At 39.1% G+C, this 21,909-nt stretch overlaps 1 protein-coding gene across 4 annotated transcripts in view; it reads right to left on the reverse strand.

The window, feature by feature from the left end:
* Positions 1-1,814: 1,814 nt before the first annotated feature.
* Positions 1,815-21,909, reverse strand: part of bach2b (BTB and CNC homology 1, basic leucine zipper transcription factor 2b) — a 97,687-nt gene continuing 77,592 nt past the window's right edge. For all 4 annotated transcript variants that reach the window (XM_082146640.1, XM_082146638.1, XM_082146641.1 and 1 more), the window contains 3 exons: positions 17,982-19,472; positions 8,666-8,872; positions 1,815-6,618 (listed from right to left, as the gene is read on the reverse strand). In XM_082146640.1, the coding sequence (XP_082002766.1) occupies positions 6,142-6,618; positions 8,666-8,872; positions 17,982-19,472 (2,175 nt within the window). In that variant the 3' untranslated portion in view covers positions 1,815-6,141. The remainder of the gene's footprint in view (positions 6,619-8,665; positions 8,873-17,981; positions 19,473-21,909) is intronic.

The raw sequence follows: 21,909 nt of genomic DNA on the forward strand, positions 1-21,909 counted from the left end.
TGAATCATTCATTGAATATAGAAATTAAATGAATAATCATTCAGAAGGATATATATAAATCCTTATGGAATGAAGTGCTTTTGTATTCTCTGTGATATTATTATCAGACCATTGGTTGTCTTTCCTTAATATTTAAATAAAGGAAGGGTAGTCAATTTGTTCAAGATTTTTTTTTCTGTTATGCTGGTTGAAGTCTCTTCACATCCTGATAGCAATCACTAAGTTAAGTGGTCTAAATGTATTTATCTATCATCTGTGGAAGGTGTAGGAACATAAGTGATTGTTTATGTTGTTGGTCCAATCATTGAATTCGGTCTGAATGCAATGATACGATATCCTGCCTGCCTGTCAACTTGTACCTTCATACCTCCACGTCACGTGCCCTGCTCGTGCAGACATCACACATCATCTGCGAGTTTCATGTTATGTAGAGTTAGACAGACGCCGCCACCTTTTAACGAGTCTATACTCATAACTACTACTGTTATTTGGAAGAGATGGAAACCCGTGACATTACACTCTGAGCAGTTCGTTTTTGAATTGAATTCAATGAATATGGCAACACTATCAATGAGTCTGCAGCAGTCAGGTGGTACAGGTCAGTGCTCTTTAAACTGTTTATGTTCGTTATTATTGTAATGTTATGTCTTTGAGACATGGGGTAGTTTAACGTCATCGCTGATGCTTTTGTTTGCTATGGCTGTGCGAATTCATATGTTTTTTTGAGGCGTGGGTTTGTAGACCCTCTGAAGGGAGGGTGGGATGTTATGCTTTCAAGCTATAGCTAGCCTCTCCGAAAAATACCTACCCTAGATTTAATAAACTAAATCTCTCAAATCCATCCTTTTTTATCATCACAAACTGTTTTATTATTATGAATAGTTCTGAATGAAGTAGGTGAGTTCTGGCTTACCACAAGAGAGTGCCATACTGCCATCTGGTGGTGAATGACATATTATAAAAACATTTGACCTTTAAAGATGAACTGAACTGAAAGAACGATGTACAGCAGAAGATGAGATTATAGAAGGTTGACCTAATACACTTTTGTCAATGCTGCCGATTAAAGTTAGTTAAGTATATGTTTGTGGCAGCAACATACAGATCTATTGTCTGATTTCAGTAAATTGACTGAGACAGACCTCATTAACACACACACACACACACACACACACACACACACACACACACACACACACACACACACACACACACACACAGGCATTATGTTGGATTCATCTGTTCAATTTACTCACAAAATGAGTTTTTCTTGTCTATCACTCTATTAAAAATATAAGGCAAAAACAATGTCAAATATTTACTGGAAGTACTAACAAATGTATTATTAAATTCATAGAATTATTTGACTTACAGGATAATTCTCTCACTACAAAGTATTTTCATATTTTGCATAGGGGTTTTGATTATCTTAAAACCACTAAACAATTTATTTACAGCTTGAGTGACTGACTTGACCTTGTCACCAAGAAAAATGATATAAAACTCACCAGAGTGTTTGAAATGTTTGAATACAGTTGTGAAATTTGACTGTGAAATCAAAGTTAACCTCTTCTTTTATGTGGACATGCTAGTATTTTAAAAACTCAATATTCATTATCTCAAGAATTAATATTACACAACATTTTATTAGACAAATTTGCTGAATAAATGAATTATTTGTCTAAATCTATTTATTATCTTATTATTGTCGGCACACAATAAAGGCACAAAGTAAATTTAAAAAAAGCCTATACAAAAATGGTTCTATATACACTCATTCAACAATGGGAGAATCAAGCAATCACAACACAATGTACATGATATGTTTCTTTATTTCATAAACAGAAATGGTGTCTAGACATAATCTGTAATTTATATAACACTAGCAATTGAAATGCATGAAAATGAGTTCTGCACAATACCGTATGTACAATGGTTTAAGTCATTAAATGCATTAGGGTCATGTAGCATTTCAAAATGAAAAAAGTAAAAACTCTTAGTACAGAATAAGCAAAGAAACAGCTACCTCAAATCGACAATATTAACACAAAACAGTCTTCTAGAAAAAATGCGATAAAGAGAGTCAGAAAGAGATAGAGAGAAGAAAACAACTCGTGTGACTACTAGCCAAAGAGCTATTCCATTAAAAATGATGCACCAAAATCTACCAATACAATAATCCATATAATCTGTGTAAAAAGCATGTAGAAAAAACACCTGATGCAGTTTGCTGATACAGTCATTGACCAGTAATGAGAGGTATGAAGGATTTCACAGGTAGATAAGTGTGAGAGAGTCCGCTCTGCTAGCCGAAACATGGGGGCTCACAGCCCCTGCATACACACTTCACTTGAATGTGAACTATGGCCTCTGGAAGTTCTAAGGCAAAGTTGGAGGTGCACTTTGTATTCATGGTACACTGGAGCATCCCCGTCGGGCGAAAAGACAACTTGAGGAAAAGGAGCATAGTTATCAAACGGCCATTTCTCTGTTCGCTTGTAAAAATGTACAAAACAAAGAGACAGAATGCTAAAACCTATCCATTCGAACGAGCCTCACGATTTCTATGTACATGGCAAAATTCTCGTAAAACACAACACCTTTTTGTAAACATTTTGCCTTTTTCTTACGCCGTTTTCTGCCTGCGCGTTCAGTCCGAATATCAAATGTTTTATAAAGTTAAGCAAATTGTGAAAAAGGCAAGTTTTTTGAGCAACCCTTTGGAACGCCAGTGTTCATATTTCCGAGAAGCAGCACGAATGAAACAAACCGACCAAATGATTCAAATGACATTAAACAGGAGCTTACGTAGATGAAGAGATGTAGGGTGTTTTCCTGTACAGTATTGGGTTCTCAATACATTTACAGAAGCTTAAAATACGCGTCTTTTGAGCGTAATTGCAGATCGAAAGCTTAAACGATTAGCTGTATCAGCCAATTTACAAAAAAACAAAAACTAATTGCTGGATTTCATTTCGAGATATTCCATAGCCCTTGTTGGGGGTTTTTTTTAATCCAAAATAATTGTGCAAATCTAGGTTTTCTCTATGCATCAATTATTCTTAGCTTAGAAACTAAAAAAATAAAAAATTCAGGCTAACCACCCTTTAGCTTTATGAGAAGACAAAAATGCAAGACACAAAAATAAGTGACAAATGAAAGCTGAGCTCACCAGCTACCATCAAAAATGTCCGAAGACCAAATAAAAATAACCAAAAAAACGTTGGCACGCACCCTGAGACAAGATACAAGAGCAACCACGAGTCCGATACGAAAATAAAACCTCTGTAAAACAACAAAAACTAGCAGAAGTGTTGTTGAGAGGAGAGCTAATAAGCTTATTTAACCTGCGAGGCTTTCTGTGACCAGGACGAACCCTTGAAGTCACTGTGGAGGCAAACATGATGCAGCTTTTAGTAACAGAGGCTAACAGAGGTCAGAATTCCAATCCTTGTCACCCAGACTCTCGGCTTCTTCCACCGTTTCTTCCACATCTTCATCGAAGCGTCGGCCTGAACCGAAGCATCCCCAGGCTCTTAAGGCCAAGTGTGCAAGCGTGAGGAGTCAGCCATTTCATGTACAGCCCAGAAATACACAAGTACACGACAAATGCTTTGCTATGCGAGGAACATAAATAAAAGCAGATTTGGGAAAATGTTTTTGGATAGCCTTGATGCAGGTGTGACCTTTTGTTTTTTTTCCAGAAATGTCTAAATTGTGTACGACAGTGTGCTTGTCAAGTGGAAGGTCATGCTTTCCACGCTTATTTAAACAACAAGAAATAAGAAAAACGCATCATTATAGGGATGATTTGCATATGTGTGCACAAATGTCCACTTGGACCCATAAATCTTTAGTTCTAGTCTTGTACCTGATTACAATTTAGAAATGGCAAATACTGTTAAAATTTCTTTAGAAAAAGAGAAAGAGAACAGATCCACAATGAAAACAACAGCACAACTATCCATCACAACACCTCTAGATTCTACATCCCTAGGAGAGACACTCCACCCAGTGTGACACGTTCGTGTGTGCGCGTGTGTGTGTGTGTGTGTGCTTGCATACGAGAGGGAGAGGGGATGTATTACACCTTGAAACGTGTCTGAATATCAAACTATCAGACTCGCAAATGCACAAGCACGCACACATAGAGCTCTAGGGGTCAAAGGTCATTCAAATAATATATGGAACTATGTTAAATGAGTGGCACTCCCAACTGTGTTGCATTACTTATTGAGAGATCCATTTTTTTAAAAAGATAAATGCTCTTAGTTTTTGCTCAACTAAACCAGAGTGAACTCATCGAGATTCAAACCGTTTTTTCCGAGGCCTACATTTTGAGGCAAAGAAACTCTAAACAAACTATATAAAACATACAGGCAGCATGCAATCCCATTAGTATGGATATACGTGTCTAACAAATGTACAATAAAGGGAAATATAGGACGACTTTAAAGAATTGGCTTATTCCATCCAATTCAGAGCAGATTTTCGATGCTCTCTAAAATAGCTTTTTAGTGTCTTCCATAAATATGCAATTGAACTTTTTTTATTTATTTAAATGAACCTGAAAACGTTCTTTAAAAGATAGCGTGTCGTTAAAGATCATCTGCTAGGAGAGACACTTTTAAGTGTCCGCGTTAAGTGCTTCAATTTCAGACTTTTTAGGGTCCTGAAAAAGAAATCTACCCTTTCAGAAGTGCTAAATGGTCAAAGAGTGCTGAGGGGGGGAAAAGGGGGCAAGGCCCTTTAATTGAGTTCAACATCATTTCCTGTTCCTGTCCGAGCAGTAAAATGGGGGCAAAACTGAAATTGTGAGGGATCGTGATGACGTTTGTTTTACGTAACACTGTTCGGAGGTGTCTGCAAGCACACTGTAAATACTGATAAAAGAGCACGTTTTCACATTTAAAGGAGAACAGCTCACCACTACGCACATCATTTACATCCAGGTTACATGCAAGGGCTCTATGCGCTGCACTGGGGGGTTCGTATGCGAGCGTGTGTGTGTGCATGCGTGAGTGTAAGAATGCTAGTTTCCTGAGTTTAAGCACACCCATCGTCATGGGGAATTCATTCGAGACAGGAAACAGCAACGATTTTTCCTTCGTGGCAAAAAGGTGCTTGATCAAACCCCAGAGAAAAGAAAGAAAAGAAAAACGAATCAACGGAAAAAGCCATCTAAACTCCTACCTGTACAATATTACCGAGACCGTCTCCATGCGCCGTACTATTTACAATACGCTTTCTGCCGAGCGAGCACTTCTCGAAAAAAAACATCCAATGGTACAGTATTGCTGACGCAAAAGGTGGCCGAAACTGCGATTCGAATCGTTCGTCTTTCCGTCGTACTTTCTTTCGTATCAGTGCTGTGGAAGGCAAAGGAGGAATGTTTTTAGATACCACCATCTGTACAAATTAAGTGTTGCGGTACACAGACACTACAAACGTATGATGCAGAAGACATTTTTGCATATGGACATTTACAGTCTAGCTGCTGTAGAAAAAAAATCTGTATTCTTTTTTTTTTTTTTCATGAGTTATACTGAACATTCAGAATATTTCCTGAGTTTGAATTTACTGTGACAAGGGCCACAAAGAGAAAGAGACGAGAAGAGGAGTGATAGAGGTTTAGAGGTAGAGGGCAGAAATAGGGAACGGAGGTGGGGTGGGGAAAGAGAGAGAGAGAGAGAGAGAGAGAGAGAGATAGAGAGAGAGAGAAAGAGAGCGCACAAAATGCTGCTGCTAGGTCCATAGAGGTCTGAATTTGAGATGTGGTCAGAGCCCATCCCATCTGAATGGACTGTAATTGGAAACAGACAGTGTTGTACTGTCATGGAAAGGTGTAGCACCATCGTGAAGTTCTGTGAGAAGGTCTCAGCCACTCTGCCATGGCTGAATGAGAAAAAACCTGGAGAACAGTATTGCTGCTGTTAAGACAACTGTAGTGTCAACCTTTGTTTAAAAAAAGACAATTACAAAGACATAAATATGTATATAAAATAATCAAAAACACTGGCAGAGGCTGGCCATCTCAACAGCCCTCGAGTTTTGAGGGGTTGTCAGAAGACGTAACTAAATTAAATAATAAAAAAAACATCCAAAAAAAATAAATCAACACAGAGAAACAAACCACCATCATTAAGTACAGTCCTTTCTGTTGGGCTGTTCGTCGGTTGTACATTTATCTGTCATCTCCTGACAGAAGTCTACTGTCACCGTCTGATTGGACTGTTCCAGGGACAGCCCCGCCTCCAGGTAGGCAGAGCCGGCCTCTTGCTCCTCCCTGTCGTTGCCTACGTCTTCAGACCCGTTTCCGGTCTTCCACTGGGCCGGTCGCGGTTTTCCGTCTTTTGCGTTGGCCGATTTAAGGAAGCTCTGTTCGGGGGTGGAGCAAGTGGTGAGGTCGATGCTGCCGGTGGGCAGGGCCTGGTTGCCGGGGGCGACGGAGGCGGTGTTGCCGGGGCGCAGTATGGGGCAGTAGTGATGGACCTGTTCTGGGCTCAGCTGCACGTCTCGACACACCTCCTCAGACAGACAGGAGAAATTCTCCCATAACTCTCCCATGCACGCCTTCAACTGGTTGCGCTCCGTTAAGAGCTTCTCCTTCTCACACACCTGTGGGGTGGACACATAAAAACACATTTTAAACCTGTGTGTAAGGCAGCTTATACACTTTTTGACCAATAAATAACCAGGTTTTTTGCACGACCCTTCCGATCATTTGGGATTATTTTTAGAAATCATTTTGCAGAGAAGATTTCGTGCAGATTTGTAGGTCAAGTGACAGTTTATACTTATTAATAAATGTTCATGATTTAAGCATTTTCGTTAAGACACGCTCTTCTGCTTAACACAAACACTCAATTAAATAATTTAGTGCAGTGTAAAAAAAAAATCACTATACTGAATATTTATTATTTGTACTGAACAGTATTTACATATAAACAGTACCATTCAAAAGTTTGGGGTCAGTAAGGTTATTTGTTTTAGAAAGAAATTATATTACTTCTATTCAGTAAGAACGCATTAAATTGATCAAAAGTGAGAGTAAAGACTTTTATAATATTTCAAATTAAGAATCCTGAACAAACAGCATAATAGTTTCCACAAAAATATTAAGAAGCACAAATAATAAAATAAAACATTTTAGCTCTGAATCAGCATATTAGACTGATTTCTGAAGGATCATGTGACACTAAAGACTGGAGAAATGATGCTGAAAATGATGCTTTATTTAAAAATATATATATTTTAAATATACATATTAAATATATTTTATATATTATTCTATTTTAATATATTAATATATATATATATATATATATATATATTTTAGCTCTAATAATATTTCATAATATTGCTGGTTTTACTGTATTTTTTATTGAATTGCACTGAACATAAATATTATAGAATACCAGCATACATTAGTTTTTTTACAATCACTAGGACACATTTTCTTAGGTTACTTAAAAAAAAAAAAAAAAACGTATTGAGAACTGTGTCCTAGCGATTGTAAACAAAAAAACCTGTAATGATTTAGTGAGTTTTGGTTTTACACAGCACTGCAATATTTCATTACATCTATATTGAATATAGATATATTAATTTGACCAATTTCCATGACTTTCCCAAGATTTACAATCACAAATTCAAAATTCCCTGATATTTACAACTTTTGCTTAATTTGGGGGACCCTGTACATAGAAATAAATACTTTTTGAGAATTATGTATGTTGGTTTTCATTTAACATTATTCAGTATGTCTATTAAAGGGATAGTTCATCCAAAAATGAAAATTTTGTCATCACTTACAAAATTTTGTTCCAAACCTGTATGAATTTCTTTCTTCAGCTGAACACAAAAGAAGATATTTTAAAGAATGCTAACTGTTAGCAAACTGTTTGGTTACAAACATTCTTTAAAATATCTTCTTTTGTGTGTAGCTGAAGAAAGAAATTCATACAGGTTTGGAACAGTTTGAGGGTGAGTAAATGATGACAATATTAAATTTTTTGGGGGCGAACTATACCTTTAATAGACATACAGTACATACAAATCATTTCGGGATCCCCACAATGCCCTTGGTCTTCATAATGTAGTCAAAACCTGCTCCACACGCATGCATACACGCTTTGTTATGAACGTACAGTGATCTATAGGGACCAGCTGAGATATGTAGGTCACCCTGCACTAACACTGCCATCCCGCTCTCAGTCTCCATGGATATCTACGCACATCATATATTTCCTGTCCTCAGAAATTCATTCCTTCTACAACTTAATTTCAGTTGTGCTTTAATACAGCTGTCAAACTCCAAGATAAGACCAGAAGGAGGAGGAGAAGAGGAGCAGAGGCATCACTCCTGCTGCTTTCTGCGAGATTATATGGAGGATGCGCATGTGGCATCAAAGCGCAGGCTGTCAGGCTTCATGCACATACAGTACATGGCTTCACACATCAAAGACAGTCGGCTCCGCCTCCATCACGGAAACATGGGACCGGCTCTGTGATTGACAGGTAGCCCTGCTGCCATGGCAACGTGACAGCCTAGGAGATGAGTTCCCCTGCCGCTTATGGGGATTGATAACAACCTGAAGGCCGACGTGTACAATAAAGATGTTTTGTCACAGACAACAGGACAGAGACAGCGAGAGCTACTTACCAGTTTGTGTATTTCACACTCAAGGTTCAGGATGCAGTCAAGTTTCCTCTTGCGGCAGCGCTGGGCCGCGATGCGGTTCTTACTGCGTCTGCGCACGTCGTGGATGAACTCCAGCTGCTCTGAGCTCAGCTTGTGCATTTTCACCATCATTTGGAAGTCGTTGCGTGGAAGATTTGTGATTTGATCGACGGGGAATGGAAGCTTGACCTGTAAAGACATACATTAGCAAAGTGTTACATTTTGCTTTTCTTCCATGAGAGCATTTCTCCTCAAGCCATTAAATCAACATAATCAGAGCTCATCTGGTTGATAGCTGATGGCAGAACAAGAGAATTAAAGACAATCAGCATCACACTAGGAGATTTACTACGCCATTCGTTTCAAAAAACATCTTTCTCCATTGACGGCCATTGAAAATGATCTATGTATTCTGATGAAATAAAAACGTACTAAAATGTAACTTAACTTCCTTGCAATGTATTTTGTCACCACTAGATGGAGGCAGAACACAGTTCTTCACATTCACAAAGTGAGGTCTAACAACACAAGCTTATAACATCTAACCAGCAGCATCACTTATTAACAAAGAGGTCAAAAGAATAAAAAAAAAAACAGAGGCTGAGAATAAAGAGTGAGAAAGACAGAAACAAGAAAGCATCTTTGTGTCAGAGAAATAAGATAAAACAGTGGCACAGCTGCTTTAGTCCTTTCTTCCTCTATTTCACACTCCTGTCAGGTGATTTCCAGAGGGCATGAGTATGCAAATTACTGTTAACGAGTTAAGCTGTCAGTGGATTCTGAACATATCACCCAGTAGGAAACAATGTCTCCTTCATGTACAGTGAGCATGATACGCAGGCTGTTTGACAATATAAAGCAGCATTTGACTTCTCTCCATCATAGTCTGGGTGGCTTTCTGAGGGCATGTCATACTTAGACACCCTGCTGTTGTCAGAGAGAGCTTTCATGAGGGATAAACGAAGGAGTGTCATGAAAAGAAAAAAAAAATCCAGGTTAAGAAAGCGAGAGGGATTGAGCCAGTCCTCTATAGGTGAATCAGGGTTTTGAGGGAGACCTGCTTAACACTAGATACTGGTGACAGTTTCTTATATCTGAAGAAATCTTTTTTATGTGGAGCCTAAACATCATAGTTCATAAGTTTGGGGTTGGTACGATGTTTTTCATGTTTTTAAAACAGTATTTTATGCACACCAGTACAGTTAACAGTAATATTTTGAAATAATATTTTTTACAATTTAAGTATCTGTTTTTTTATTTGAATATATTTTAAAATGTAATTTACTCCTGTGATGGCAAAGCTGAATTTTCAGCATCATTACTCCAGTCTTCAGAGTCACATGATCCTTCAGAAATCATTCTAATATGCTGATTTGTTGCTCAAGAAACATTTCTTATTATCATCAATGTTGAAAACAGCTGTGCTGGTTAATATTTTTGTGGAAACCATGATATTTTTTTTCAGGATTCTTAGAAGAATATAAATCAACAGCAACGTTGTTAATGTATTTACTGCCACCTTTGATCCATTTAATGCATCCCTGCTAAATAAAATACTTCTTATTATTATTTACCGAACACCACATGTAAAGATGGAACATAATTTGACATACATCAAATGCACAATATAGGTACCTTATCGATAATCATTAAAGTTTTTATCCTTGTATTGACCGATATTGGATTTTCAATTGCGTTCAATTTTCCCTATATTTACATTTAGATTACCTTTGCCATCATCAATATTTAAAACACTAATAATTCAATAACACTTTTAAATGGCATCTTCAGCAAATCTCAAAATAAATATCTACAGTATTTTCATACTGTACATTATAATGCCTACATTTACTTTCAGCATCACAAATATTTTTCTTTTTTAGTTTTAGCATTTTAATTTTAATTTATTTACACAAAATCTTACAGAATTTTAATATTGTCTATTCATCAGTTTTTGGCCATAACATGAAAATAGTCTCAGACAAACTAGTGTGGTAAATGAATGAGGCAACCGTAGTGTAACCAGTATAGTGACTATATGTGCTGCCCTACTTAAAGAACTCACATGGGTTTAGTGTGATTATGACCCCATAAACCTGGACCACAGCGGTGCAGCGACTCTTCCATGTGAAGTGCACCGCTCCGCTGGGAAGCCCACGGTGACTCTGGTTGGGACTGAGAGAAGATGAAAGTGTAGATCTGGCCCAGTCTGGCTCAGAGCAGCAGGGGGCCCGGAGCACTGGCAGGTCGGAGCAGCATCATTAATAAATGATGGACAGACCTACTCTTTTTCTACTCTCAGCTCAGCCGACATTGAGAATCGCTGTGTGTGAATTTGTGTCGTCTTAATGATACGATTTTTAAGCTAGACTAGACGGAGAGAAAGGTCTTTTTACACGGTCCAAGGAGACACTTTTTCTCGATGACCTTCTCATGTGTCCTTTCCTCTCTCTGGTATATTGGTTTCGAGGTGTGTGTGGCAGTAGCGTAAGAGTGATGTCTATATTTAGTGTCTTACCACCCGAACCAGTGTAGAAAGCCGGCAGAGATGACAGAACGTACACCAGTGGCGTTTATAAATTTGAACGTGATCCCGATTCTGTCTCTCTCTCTCTCTACTCTTGTCCCTTTACTCTTTCTATAGGTCATTATTCTTGAAATGGGTCTGGAGTGAAAAGTAGGACTCCTCTGTTACTGGGAGCAAAGTGGCCCCACTCTTTTTGTCCCTTACTTCCTTTCTCTTACCATGGACATCTGCAGCAGGGAATTGTGGGAAGGCGACGGACAAAAGAGGTGCATGAGCGAGGCCAAATGCCTGAGGTCTCACACAGATATTGTAGCAATTTTACTGGCACAGTGCTTAATTTCCAGTCTAATGTGAGTAAAAACTGTAATGTGTGGAAATGATTTAAATGTGCAAACAAGGAGGAAAGTTAGCCGTTTGGTCAGTTAAATGCCTTTAGCGGCAATTAGATTATCTGTTTGCTAAATATCATTACTGTCCTTCAGAGATTCCCAGAAACGTTACTGTGCTGCTATGCATCTCTTCGTTTCACATGTCTCGGTAATGAGACGCCATGTGACACAGATAAGAAAACAGTCTGAAACAACCCCTAAGATATTCCTCTTTTTTCTTCTTCCCTCCTTTCTTCTCTTGTTTTTCTTCTCTCAGCCCTGTTGCTATTACTGGAAGTCTCCACAGGGGCTGAGTAATGGGGGAAAGCTATCCACGTACACACACATGCATGCACCCCCCCTTTCAAAGACACAGGACAGACACACATGCACACACTCACTCTGTCTAATGGAGTGATGGGCCTGTCCGTGGTCACCATGGGGCTTCATTCCCATCAGGACCAAAGTGTGCTTGTGCGGGTATGTGTACACCTAAGATAAATGGCCTGTATGAATGCCTGTCTAGGTCAGTGGTAAATTCCTAATGTAACACATCTGGAGTAAAAAGCACCATCCTTTCTCTTAGACGGCAATGAGATTAAATGGTGAGAAAATGGAGAGTTAAATCTCTTTAATCGGTTTCTCAAATTTTCCAATAATGCAGTTTCAGAGGAGGTCTCAAACTGTGCTCGGATTTCCCAAGATACCAAAGTTTGCAATTAATGTCAAAAATGTAAATGTAAACAAAAAACATTTCTTATTCAACAATTATTCCAAGACCACATGATATGAGCAATATCAATAATAATAGTATATCCTATATTTACAATTTATGTATGTCAAAAACTATCTTTTTGATTGATGTTTTCCTAAGAAACTGAAGGAGAAATATAATATAATTAGGGATGCACAATATGTTAATTTTTAATGTTATCGTTATAGACCCCCCAAAAAATTGGCCGATATATTAAAGCCGATAAATAATGGATTATTTCCTTCAGCTGAGACACTTCAGATGCGCACTGTTCGCCATGATGGTTTTGAATTGCTTGAAATATGATTGAAATCTTGAAGTCTTCAAGCTACACAAAATTATAATGAGAACATTATATAATTGTGTGGACATGGATTTTAATGGTGAGACTTTTGTTTTTGTAATCAGGCTCTCAAAACGCATACAAATTTGGATTTAGTATGTTCATGTGAAACAGGACTGTAAAATAAAGTACAGTTGCTTAATATTTTTGTGAAAACTCTTAATGACCCCAAATTTTTGAACGATAATGTATATAATGCCAATTCTATTATATATACAGTATATGCACATATATATAATATAATTGGCATAACTGCAAACTGCACTCTACGTGATATCCACGTCTACTTCTACAAGCAAACAGTGAGCGTTCATAATATTTCAAGCTTTCACCTTGAACATATTTCAATCGTGCGGTTTTACACCTCACCAATGCGACGTCTGACGAATAATTTGTAGACCACAATCGGCTCATATTGAGAGAGCGGCTTGGCTTTTAAAGTCGGAATGAGAGGAACAGAAATGGTTCTGACTTCACTCTTCACTTCCTGCGATGCAGGCGGCTTCACTAAAGGGTTAATGCTTCTTGCACCGTGATTTTTAAGAATGAAAATGAAGAACTGAGAGTGAGATTTGCGTCTGTGGGCTTTTCTGATCACACCCACTCACTCCGAGATCAATACTTCACCCAGTGTAACCGAATGACTAAAGCGTAAAGAAAATGGTAGATAAATCTTCTCAAAGATCTCAAGATTTGATAACTGTCCTCCGTAGGGCATTGTTATTTTTTACTTCAGGACCTTTCTTTGCCCCCACAACTGAAATCTCTCCGGTCAGTCTACAGTGAAATCTTCAGGTTACTGTCAGAGTGAGTAAGACTTCAGTCCTCCAGTATCTTCCAGAGGTGTCAAGTCGGCTTCAGAAAGTAAGTATTATTGTGTGTGAAACAGGTTAAAGTAAGGACAAATCAAATGATATGGCAATATTCTTGGACCTGAGCTCTTCCTGTTTGAATAGATGCAGGTCACAGAGGGTAAGTGATACTGTATATGACTCATGAAAAAGAGAGTTCTAAGTTCAAAGACCTGACTTCAGTATCTTGACTGGCCTAGAAGGACTACACTAGTGCTATGATTAGCCTACAGTTTAACAACTTCCTTCCTCCTTTGAATTCATTGTTTCAAGCAGCAGGCTGAAGCTATTTTTGAGATTGTGTTTCCCTCTTTGTGTGCTGCTCCTCTCCCTCCCTCTCTCTCTCTCTCTCTCTCTCTCTCTCTCATGCTCTTTCTCTTACATGCCATTTTCTGTGCAACAAAGGACTGTCTGACAAGTCTGTGTGTTTGTATTGCATATCACTAGGAGAGAGAGAGAGAGAGAGAGAGAGAGAGAGAGAGAGAGAGAGAGAGAGAGAGAGAGATGGGAATTTCTTTAACTATAAGTTAAGTATGATTTTTATCACAAAAAATAAAATAAAAAAATCAACCATTTTCTTTTTGTTATAGACTACCATTCAAAAGATTGGGGTCAGAATGACAGTAAAGACATTTATAATGTTACAAAAGATTTCTGTTTCAAATAAAAGCTGTTCTTTTGAACTTTATATTCATCAAAGAATCCTGAAAAAATATATATCATGGTTTTCACAAAAATATTAAGCAGCAACTGTTTTCAACATTGATAATAATAAGAAATGTTACTTGATTAGCAAATCATGGTCACACTTTAGTTTAGGGTCCAAATTCTCAGTATTAACTAACTATTAACTACGACTTTTGCCTCAATAAACTTTTAATTACTGCTTATTAATAGTTAGTAAGGTAGTTATTAAGTTTAGGTATTGAATAGGATTAAGGGATGTAGAATATGGTCATGCAGAATAAAGCGTTATTATGTGCTTTATAAGTACTAATAAACAACCAATATCCTAGTCACATGCATGCTAATAAGCAACTAAACAACCAATATCCTAGTCACATGCATGCTAATAAGCAACTAGTTTAGAGTGAGAATTGGACCCTAAACTAAAGTGTTACCAAAATAATCATATTAGAATAATTTCTTGAGGATCATGTGACACTGAAGACTGGAGTAATGACGCTGAAAATTCAGCTTTGCTATCACATGAATAAAATACATTTTAAAATATAATAAAATAGAAAACATTTATATCAAATTGTAATAATCATTTACAATATTAGTGTTTTTATTTATTTGTGATCAAAACATTTTTACACTTGGGTAAAAAAAAAAAAAAAAAAAACTAGACCCAGGGCTAGTGGACTAAGTGCCCATACTTAAAAAAAAAAAACCCATATCAAGTATATGAAAAGCATATATGAGAGGTAGCATTTGCTCTCGAGATGAAGTTTCTGAATAGAAAAAGGGAGATTTTAAGTCCTTTTCTCAGACTTTCGTCAGCTCAGCTTCACAGAAATGGTTAGGTGTTGATGAGAAAATGAACAACAACAAGAATGCAACTGAGAAGAAGAGTGAAAGCTGGAGTGAAAGAGTGTATCAGATACTAGATTGAAATGAGAGCTTTCAACTTCAGCAGCTATCTGAGATCTTGACCCTCATTTTGAACATCTGTAGATACAATTCCAATCCCGTTGTACTTTAAATGAATCCATTTAGTGAAGTCAGGAATTGTTAAGTGATTTTGTGTCTGTTTCTAAATCAACTGGAAAGAAAAGTAGACTAGTTGAAATACAAAGCTCCATTGAAAAGTCAAATAAAGAGTCAGATGCACTATGAGTGTGTGGGGAGGGCAAATACTTTGAGGCCGACTCTTTCAGGTCGGGTGCAGTGTGTCTCAAGTCTTTTACAAACGAAATGGAAACAATGCACAAAATGCTGAAAACTAGCCAATTCGTTCCTGAGTGCTCTGTGTTACCATGGCAACACACCATTTTCTCCATCAAGGCCCCCACATGCATTTCTAAAGGTCTCACCCCCAATCTCGAAACATGATCTCTCCTTCTCCTTTATAGTTATTTGCTCTTTTAAAATATACAGCATCCCAAGTGAAACTCAACTTGCATTCAGATCAAACAGCAGCTTCACACCAGTGTTTATCCATTCTCTCTCTTCATTCTAAATCTCTACATTTAAACTCTTTTCTATCAGTGTCTCACCTTTCAGTGAAATTACAACTATCAGTAACAGACACTCATTTACTGGCTGTCATTTAGAGGAATACAACTATGTTTTTTCTACATCTCCCTTATTAATAATTTTGCTTTGTTTATTTTGTGTCAAGAGAACATATACAGTGCTGGTCAGAATTATTTGCCCCCTTGGTAAATAAGATCAAAGATGGCTGTAAAAAGCACCTGACAAGAGATCAGAGACCATTCCTCCATACAGAATCTCTCCAGATCCTTCAGATTCCCAGATCCATGTTGGTGCTTCTTCTCTTCAGTTCAGCCCACTCATTTTCTATAGGGTTCAGGTCAGGGACTGGGATGGCCATTGCAGATGCTTGGTTTTGTGCTCAGTGACCAATTTTTGTTTTGATGTTTGTTTTTGGATCACTGTCCTGTTGGAAGATCCAAACATGGCCCATTATAAGATTTTGGTGCACACAGGGATAAAAAAGTACCCCAGGCCATGAAATAACTCTGTTGTATCTTTAATGCTGTGGGCCTAATTTTCTGCCAGAGGTCTTGGACATCCTGTTCAGATACATGGCATCATGGATTTGATCAAATACCAACAGATAAAAAATCAAAACCTGACAACCTCTGCTAGAAATCTAATAATGGGCCATGTTTGGATCTTCCAACAGGACAGTGATCCAAATACAAACATCAAAATCAAAACAAAAATGGGTCACTGAACACAAAACCAAGCATCTGCAATGGCCATCCCAGTCCCTAACCTGAACCCTATAGAAAATGAGTGGGCTGAACTGAAGAGAAGAAGCGCCAACATGGATCTGGGAATCTGAAGGATCTGGAGAGATTCTGTATGGAGGAATGGTCTCTGATCTCTTGTCAGTGTTCTCCAAACTCATCAGGCATTATAGGAGAAGACTCAGAGCTGTTATCTTGGAAAAAGGAGGTTGAAACAAGTATTTAATAAAAGGGGGCAAATAATTGTTCCCAACGTGTTTTGGAGAAAAACATTTTTTTTTCATAATGTGATTTCCCCCCCACTTTCAATTCTTTTACTTCAATGAAAGGTTTGAATTTTGCAATTTTTTTAAATAAAATATCAAAACGATTAACAATGCAGATTTATTTTTTACAGCCATCTTTCATCATATTTACCAAGGGGGCAAATCATTCTGACCAGCACTGTATGCTATCTGAACTACACTGTAAACTATGTTTGCAAAATGAAGAATAGCGTGTGACTGTGCCACTCACCATTAAAGGGGAATTTCTTTAGAAAGAATCATTGTATGCCTTGAGCTTAGGAAGCACTGGGGCTTGGTGTAGGCACATGTGCTCTGGCTCTCTTTTCTCCTCTCTATCTCTCTTTAACATGCTCAGAGGATGAGGCTGTGAATCGTTGTTTAGTATTAACCAATCACAGCACAGAGCAGACCCACACCCCCTTATTAGTAATATGGTATGTGAGCAACATATAAATGAAGTTTCATATTCAATATTACTCTGCTACAGTGTACATTGCTGTTTTGGGCATTGCATTGGGCTATATTGTTGACATATTCTTAACTGCCCTATTTTGCCCGGTTTTACTTTTAATTTTCAATGCTCCTTTCTGTTGCATTGAACACTGCCAGACAAAAGGGAAAACAATGAGACTTGAGAAAAATGGTTTCAAATGTTTTGACTGAATTTTGATTTGAACGATTTTAAAGGGATGGTTCACCCAAAAACCTTAGGTGAACTATCCTTTAACACTTTCTCAGAATCTGAGCAGAGGTAAGCCAAGCACTGGGAGACCAGTGCTTGGCTTCGGGTCTCCCATAGTCTGGGAGACCCGATTCCAGGCTTAGCTCAATTTTGATAAAGTGTGTAGTTACTGTGTTTTCTCTTTACACAACAGGAATCCAGACTTTGTTGTCAAATTGAGTTTGCTCCTCTCTGCTGTATTCTACTACAATAATCTTCCCTAGACAACACACAAAAGGTCAGAGTAATATCATTGCAGTTATTCCGTTTATGTCAGCCCAGACATGAAAATTATTACAGTGTTCATTGGTCCATTAGCAGGCAGCAGCTCTATTCAGTGAATCAGTGAAAGTCAAAGGGAAAGTCTCTAATAGCATAAGGGCAGCGTGCACATCTAATTGGTTCCTGCATGAATGAACGCTAGGGTATGAGATGCAAAGTGTGCTTTTGGAAGGAATTAATAGACAACAGGTAAATACATGAGAGAGAAATTGGTAAGACTCACCTCAGGGCCTTGCTCTCGAGCATGACATGATTCACTGTCCCCCTCCGAAAAGGACCCTGACTCATCACTGGAATTGGTTCCATACGACTGCTCACATTTTATCTTTGGCCGCACCCGTGTGAAGAGAGCATCTGTCCCACCGCCTGCCTCCTGTGGGTCAGTGGTGAGACACCGTGTCGCATTGGGGCAAGGCGAAGATGAAAACTCAAACTGTGGAAGGCTGCAGGGGGACCCGCCGCTCCCGTCCTCAGCATAAGAATACGAAGAACAGGAACTGGAGGTCCGGGTGCGGGTCTCTGAAGGGGGCGATCGAGAGCATACCTTGATTGGCACTGGGCAGCTGGTATTGGGCCTTTGGCGGCAAAGCAGGGGCGGGTCACTGGCTATGGTGCTGGGGGAGTAGGTCTGGGAGCTGGGGAGGGACTGGCTGGCGCCGGCCCACAATCCCTTTGGCATGTGTTCTGAGAGCTCCTTCTCCAATGAGTTTCCGCTGGGATGGGAGTGGGTGGGAGTACCCAGTCGGTCACAAGCCCCTGGGGGGAAAATGACACTGCGGCGGTCCAGCTCCGCCTCTTGCTTGCACACACCATCGCATGAACCCGACTTCAACGAAAGCCCTGGTGGGAAACCATCAGCGTCTTTGGGGAACGCCACAGGCATGCCAAGCTCATTGCCAAGCGAAGGCCTGTAGTCTTTTTTGTGGTCTGCCTGAGTGGTTCCTTTATCCTGGGCATTGATGAGTCTGTTAACAAAAAGCTGCTGGGGTGTGCTAGGCAGGTCCTTACTGAAAATAGTTCTTAGGCAGGTCGGTGACTTGTTGCTGCCTTTTGGTTGGTCCACTGCGATGGAATCATCCAGCTCCATCTCAGCCACACCGTCCTTTTCACCTCCGTCCTGCTCGTCCCCTGACAGGCAAAGCGAGATGGACTCTTCCTCGCTGCGTGGCTCCTGCTTGATTTGCATCACTGCTGGCCTGCTCATCTCCTTGAATGTGCTTGGAAAACCTGAGGTACTGGTGTGTGAGGAGGCGTCGTTATTGTGCTTGTTGCATGCCCACTGGTACTTCCTGTACTTAGGGCATCGTGGCAGGTCTGAGGTGCCGTGTCGCTCAAAGTCCATCAGCCCATCAGCGAAATCTTCCGTTGCCACCAGCTGCTCATGGTCTGGTCGCTGCAAGGAGTTCAGGGTCTCTGCACAACGACGAGAGCGTGGAGAACCGGACAGGGTCACTGCAGTCGTTGTTGTCAGCAACTCAGGTTGCATGCTCTCATCCTCCGAGTGATTGCTCTCAGGCGCCATCTTGCGACACAGGAGCAGGCCATCCTCCTCGCTGCGCAGTTGGGCTTCCAGGAAGCGAAAGCAGGAGTCTTCCAGGTTGTGAATGCGCAGGAATTCGGCACAGCGGATGACCTCCTGGATGTTTTCTCTGCTGAGCAGCAGCTTAGCCGTATAGGCAAACTGTAACAATGGAGCGAATCCCCGGGCACTGACCTGCGGACACACAAACAGAAAAAAACGGGAAATTGCCAATGTTACCATCAGCACTGCTATTGTTCAAGGCACTTGGAGTGTGTTGAGAGAACTAGACAGGTCAAATGACCGTAAACAAACACTGTAAAGTGCCAGTTAATCTTTTATCAGGTCAGCACCGAACATTCTATACAGCGGGAAATAAAAAGTGAAAGGGTGGAGTCTGGCAGTAAGGTCAAGAGACCAGCCTCATTTATGTAACAAAGACATCTGACATTCCACTCTCTGCTCAAGTCAGCCCTGTAGGTTCAGCTTGGCCCCCTGTTTGTTGCAAATGATATTGCAGCAACAGGTAGAAGCATGCAGGTTTGTAAACATAATTTCAGTTCAATTCCTCAGGTGAGGCACCTCAAAGCCTAATAGGCTCTAGGACTCTTACAGCTTATCCTTACTACAGCCATCCCGAGCTTGCTGAGAGAGAGAGAGAGAGAGTGAGAAAGAGAGAGACAGACACAGACAGATATGGAAGCTTTCCATTTGACCTAATGCTAGATAATTAGGTAAATGCCTGAGCCTGCAAAAGCTTGGCTGGCCCACTGTGGTCTTTGCGCTGTAAGGGCATATGAGTAAGTGAATTTAAGCAAGGAAAAAATAATAACCCAAACTCACAGGTTTTCTTTTCACAGGTGTGAAGCAACTTGTGGAACCTGTAAACATAGGTTCTATAACTCTCTAGTCTCACCTGTAAACTAGAGCTGTCAATCAAATAAATAATTTGAATGGAATGCTGCTAATTAATAAATCAAATTAAGCAAACTATCATATTTATCAATATTTGCAGAGAAAAGGCTCCAAATGAAGATAATTTAAGACGTCTTATTGTGGCAGCTGAGTAAATCATTTCACAAGAGCTTTAGATGCCAAAACAGCTATTCAAATTGTGTTCTTTCTCTGACAGTGAGTCAGACTCTGCCTGTGCTATGCTGGAGTCAAAACGTCATGGACAGACATCGATGTAGGTGTTGTGTTCTTCGTTCTCAGACACATTACAATGGCTGGACTTTGATCTGGGTCAGCATTGTTCAGTCCACAAAGCGCTCTCTCTTCTCCCTCAATTACGTAAAGTGCTCAACAGCACAAGTGAACTTGTGCTCATAGATGAGAGGGAATGAGATCAACACTTTATGTTCAATGAATGAGGACAAGACACTGTTTACTATGAGTTTGTTTCTTTTGTTGATAGGGACAAACTGCTAACTCTTCATAGATGTTATCATCAGATTTTTATTTTTTTTGTGGTTAGAAGGGAGTGCAGATTATCTCTTTCCTACTATAAAACCAGAACCATATAATTTGTTTAGTAGATTTTTCCATGTGGAAAAAAAACATGGAGATTGTATTTAGAGTCAGGGCCAAGGCATGGAGGGAAAACCCAAGTCTGAGGTTAAAAGGGCTTTTTCTGTTACAATGAGTTGAAACACAGCTGATTACTATAGTGTGGGGAATGTGAAACAAATTAGACACACAACATACAGACTCCTGATTAAGCAAACTGACGTCTTCTTGATTATAGCAAAGTCAAACACAAAAGTGCACATTCCAAGAATTCTGTAGTACCATTTCAAGCCTTCTGTCCTGTAAAACCTTTTTAGGAAATGCAATAGTTCAGTTAAGTCTAAAAAAAAACCACACATTTGAATGTTAACTGTATTAATAATCAACTATATCTGTATATTTTGAGAAGAAAATACCAGTGTCTGAAAAGCAGAACAAGCACGGTGTTAAACTTTTGGCTTTGGTTCTGTTTTGAAACTTTAATCTTAAATGTAAATTTGAAATAGAGACAAAGTAAGAAATATTTTCTCTCCTCTAACATAACATAATTTACAGTCAACTGGATATTAACTCAAAATAAACCCAGACAGGTTGATCAGAATCTTTCTGAAGGGATTTATTTTGTAATAATGATCAGCTGACTGTACATTAGCCTCCTTATTATATGGCTTTTTTGCATATAAATAAATAAATAAATGCTCATGAAACACCGATTTGAGTCAAAAGTATTGTTCTATGTGAGAAGAAAGATACAGCAGAATGATACAAAGACATGAAACAAGCACAGTTATAGGAGATTGGTTGCCAGGGAAAACAGTAAAAACTGGTTGTCATCATACAAAACATTTGACTGTGAAATGCTTTCCAGAGATATGTATTCTGATGTATGATAATCTTCAAATGTATAGACGTCCATTCTACAAAGAGCAGAATGAAGAACAGATCAAATCTTAAGAAAGGATTAGAATGGATAGATCACATTTATTTTCCATCTTCTTCAGAGATACTCACGCAATCATACACAAACAAAGGATACTAAAGCATCCACAAAATATGCACACAAACAAAACTGATGACTACTGACTCTGAGTCATCCGGGGGCTGTCTGTGTCCAGTAGACGCA

The sequence above is a fragment of the Leuciscus leuciscus genome, assembly GCF_965113295.1.
Source record: "Leuciscus leuciscus genome assembly, chromosome: 19".
In the NCBI taxonomy this organism is placed as follows: domain Eukaryota; kingdom Metazoa; phylum Chordata; class Actinopteri; order Cypriniformes; family Leuciscidae; genus Leuciscus; species Leuciscus leuciscus.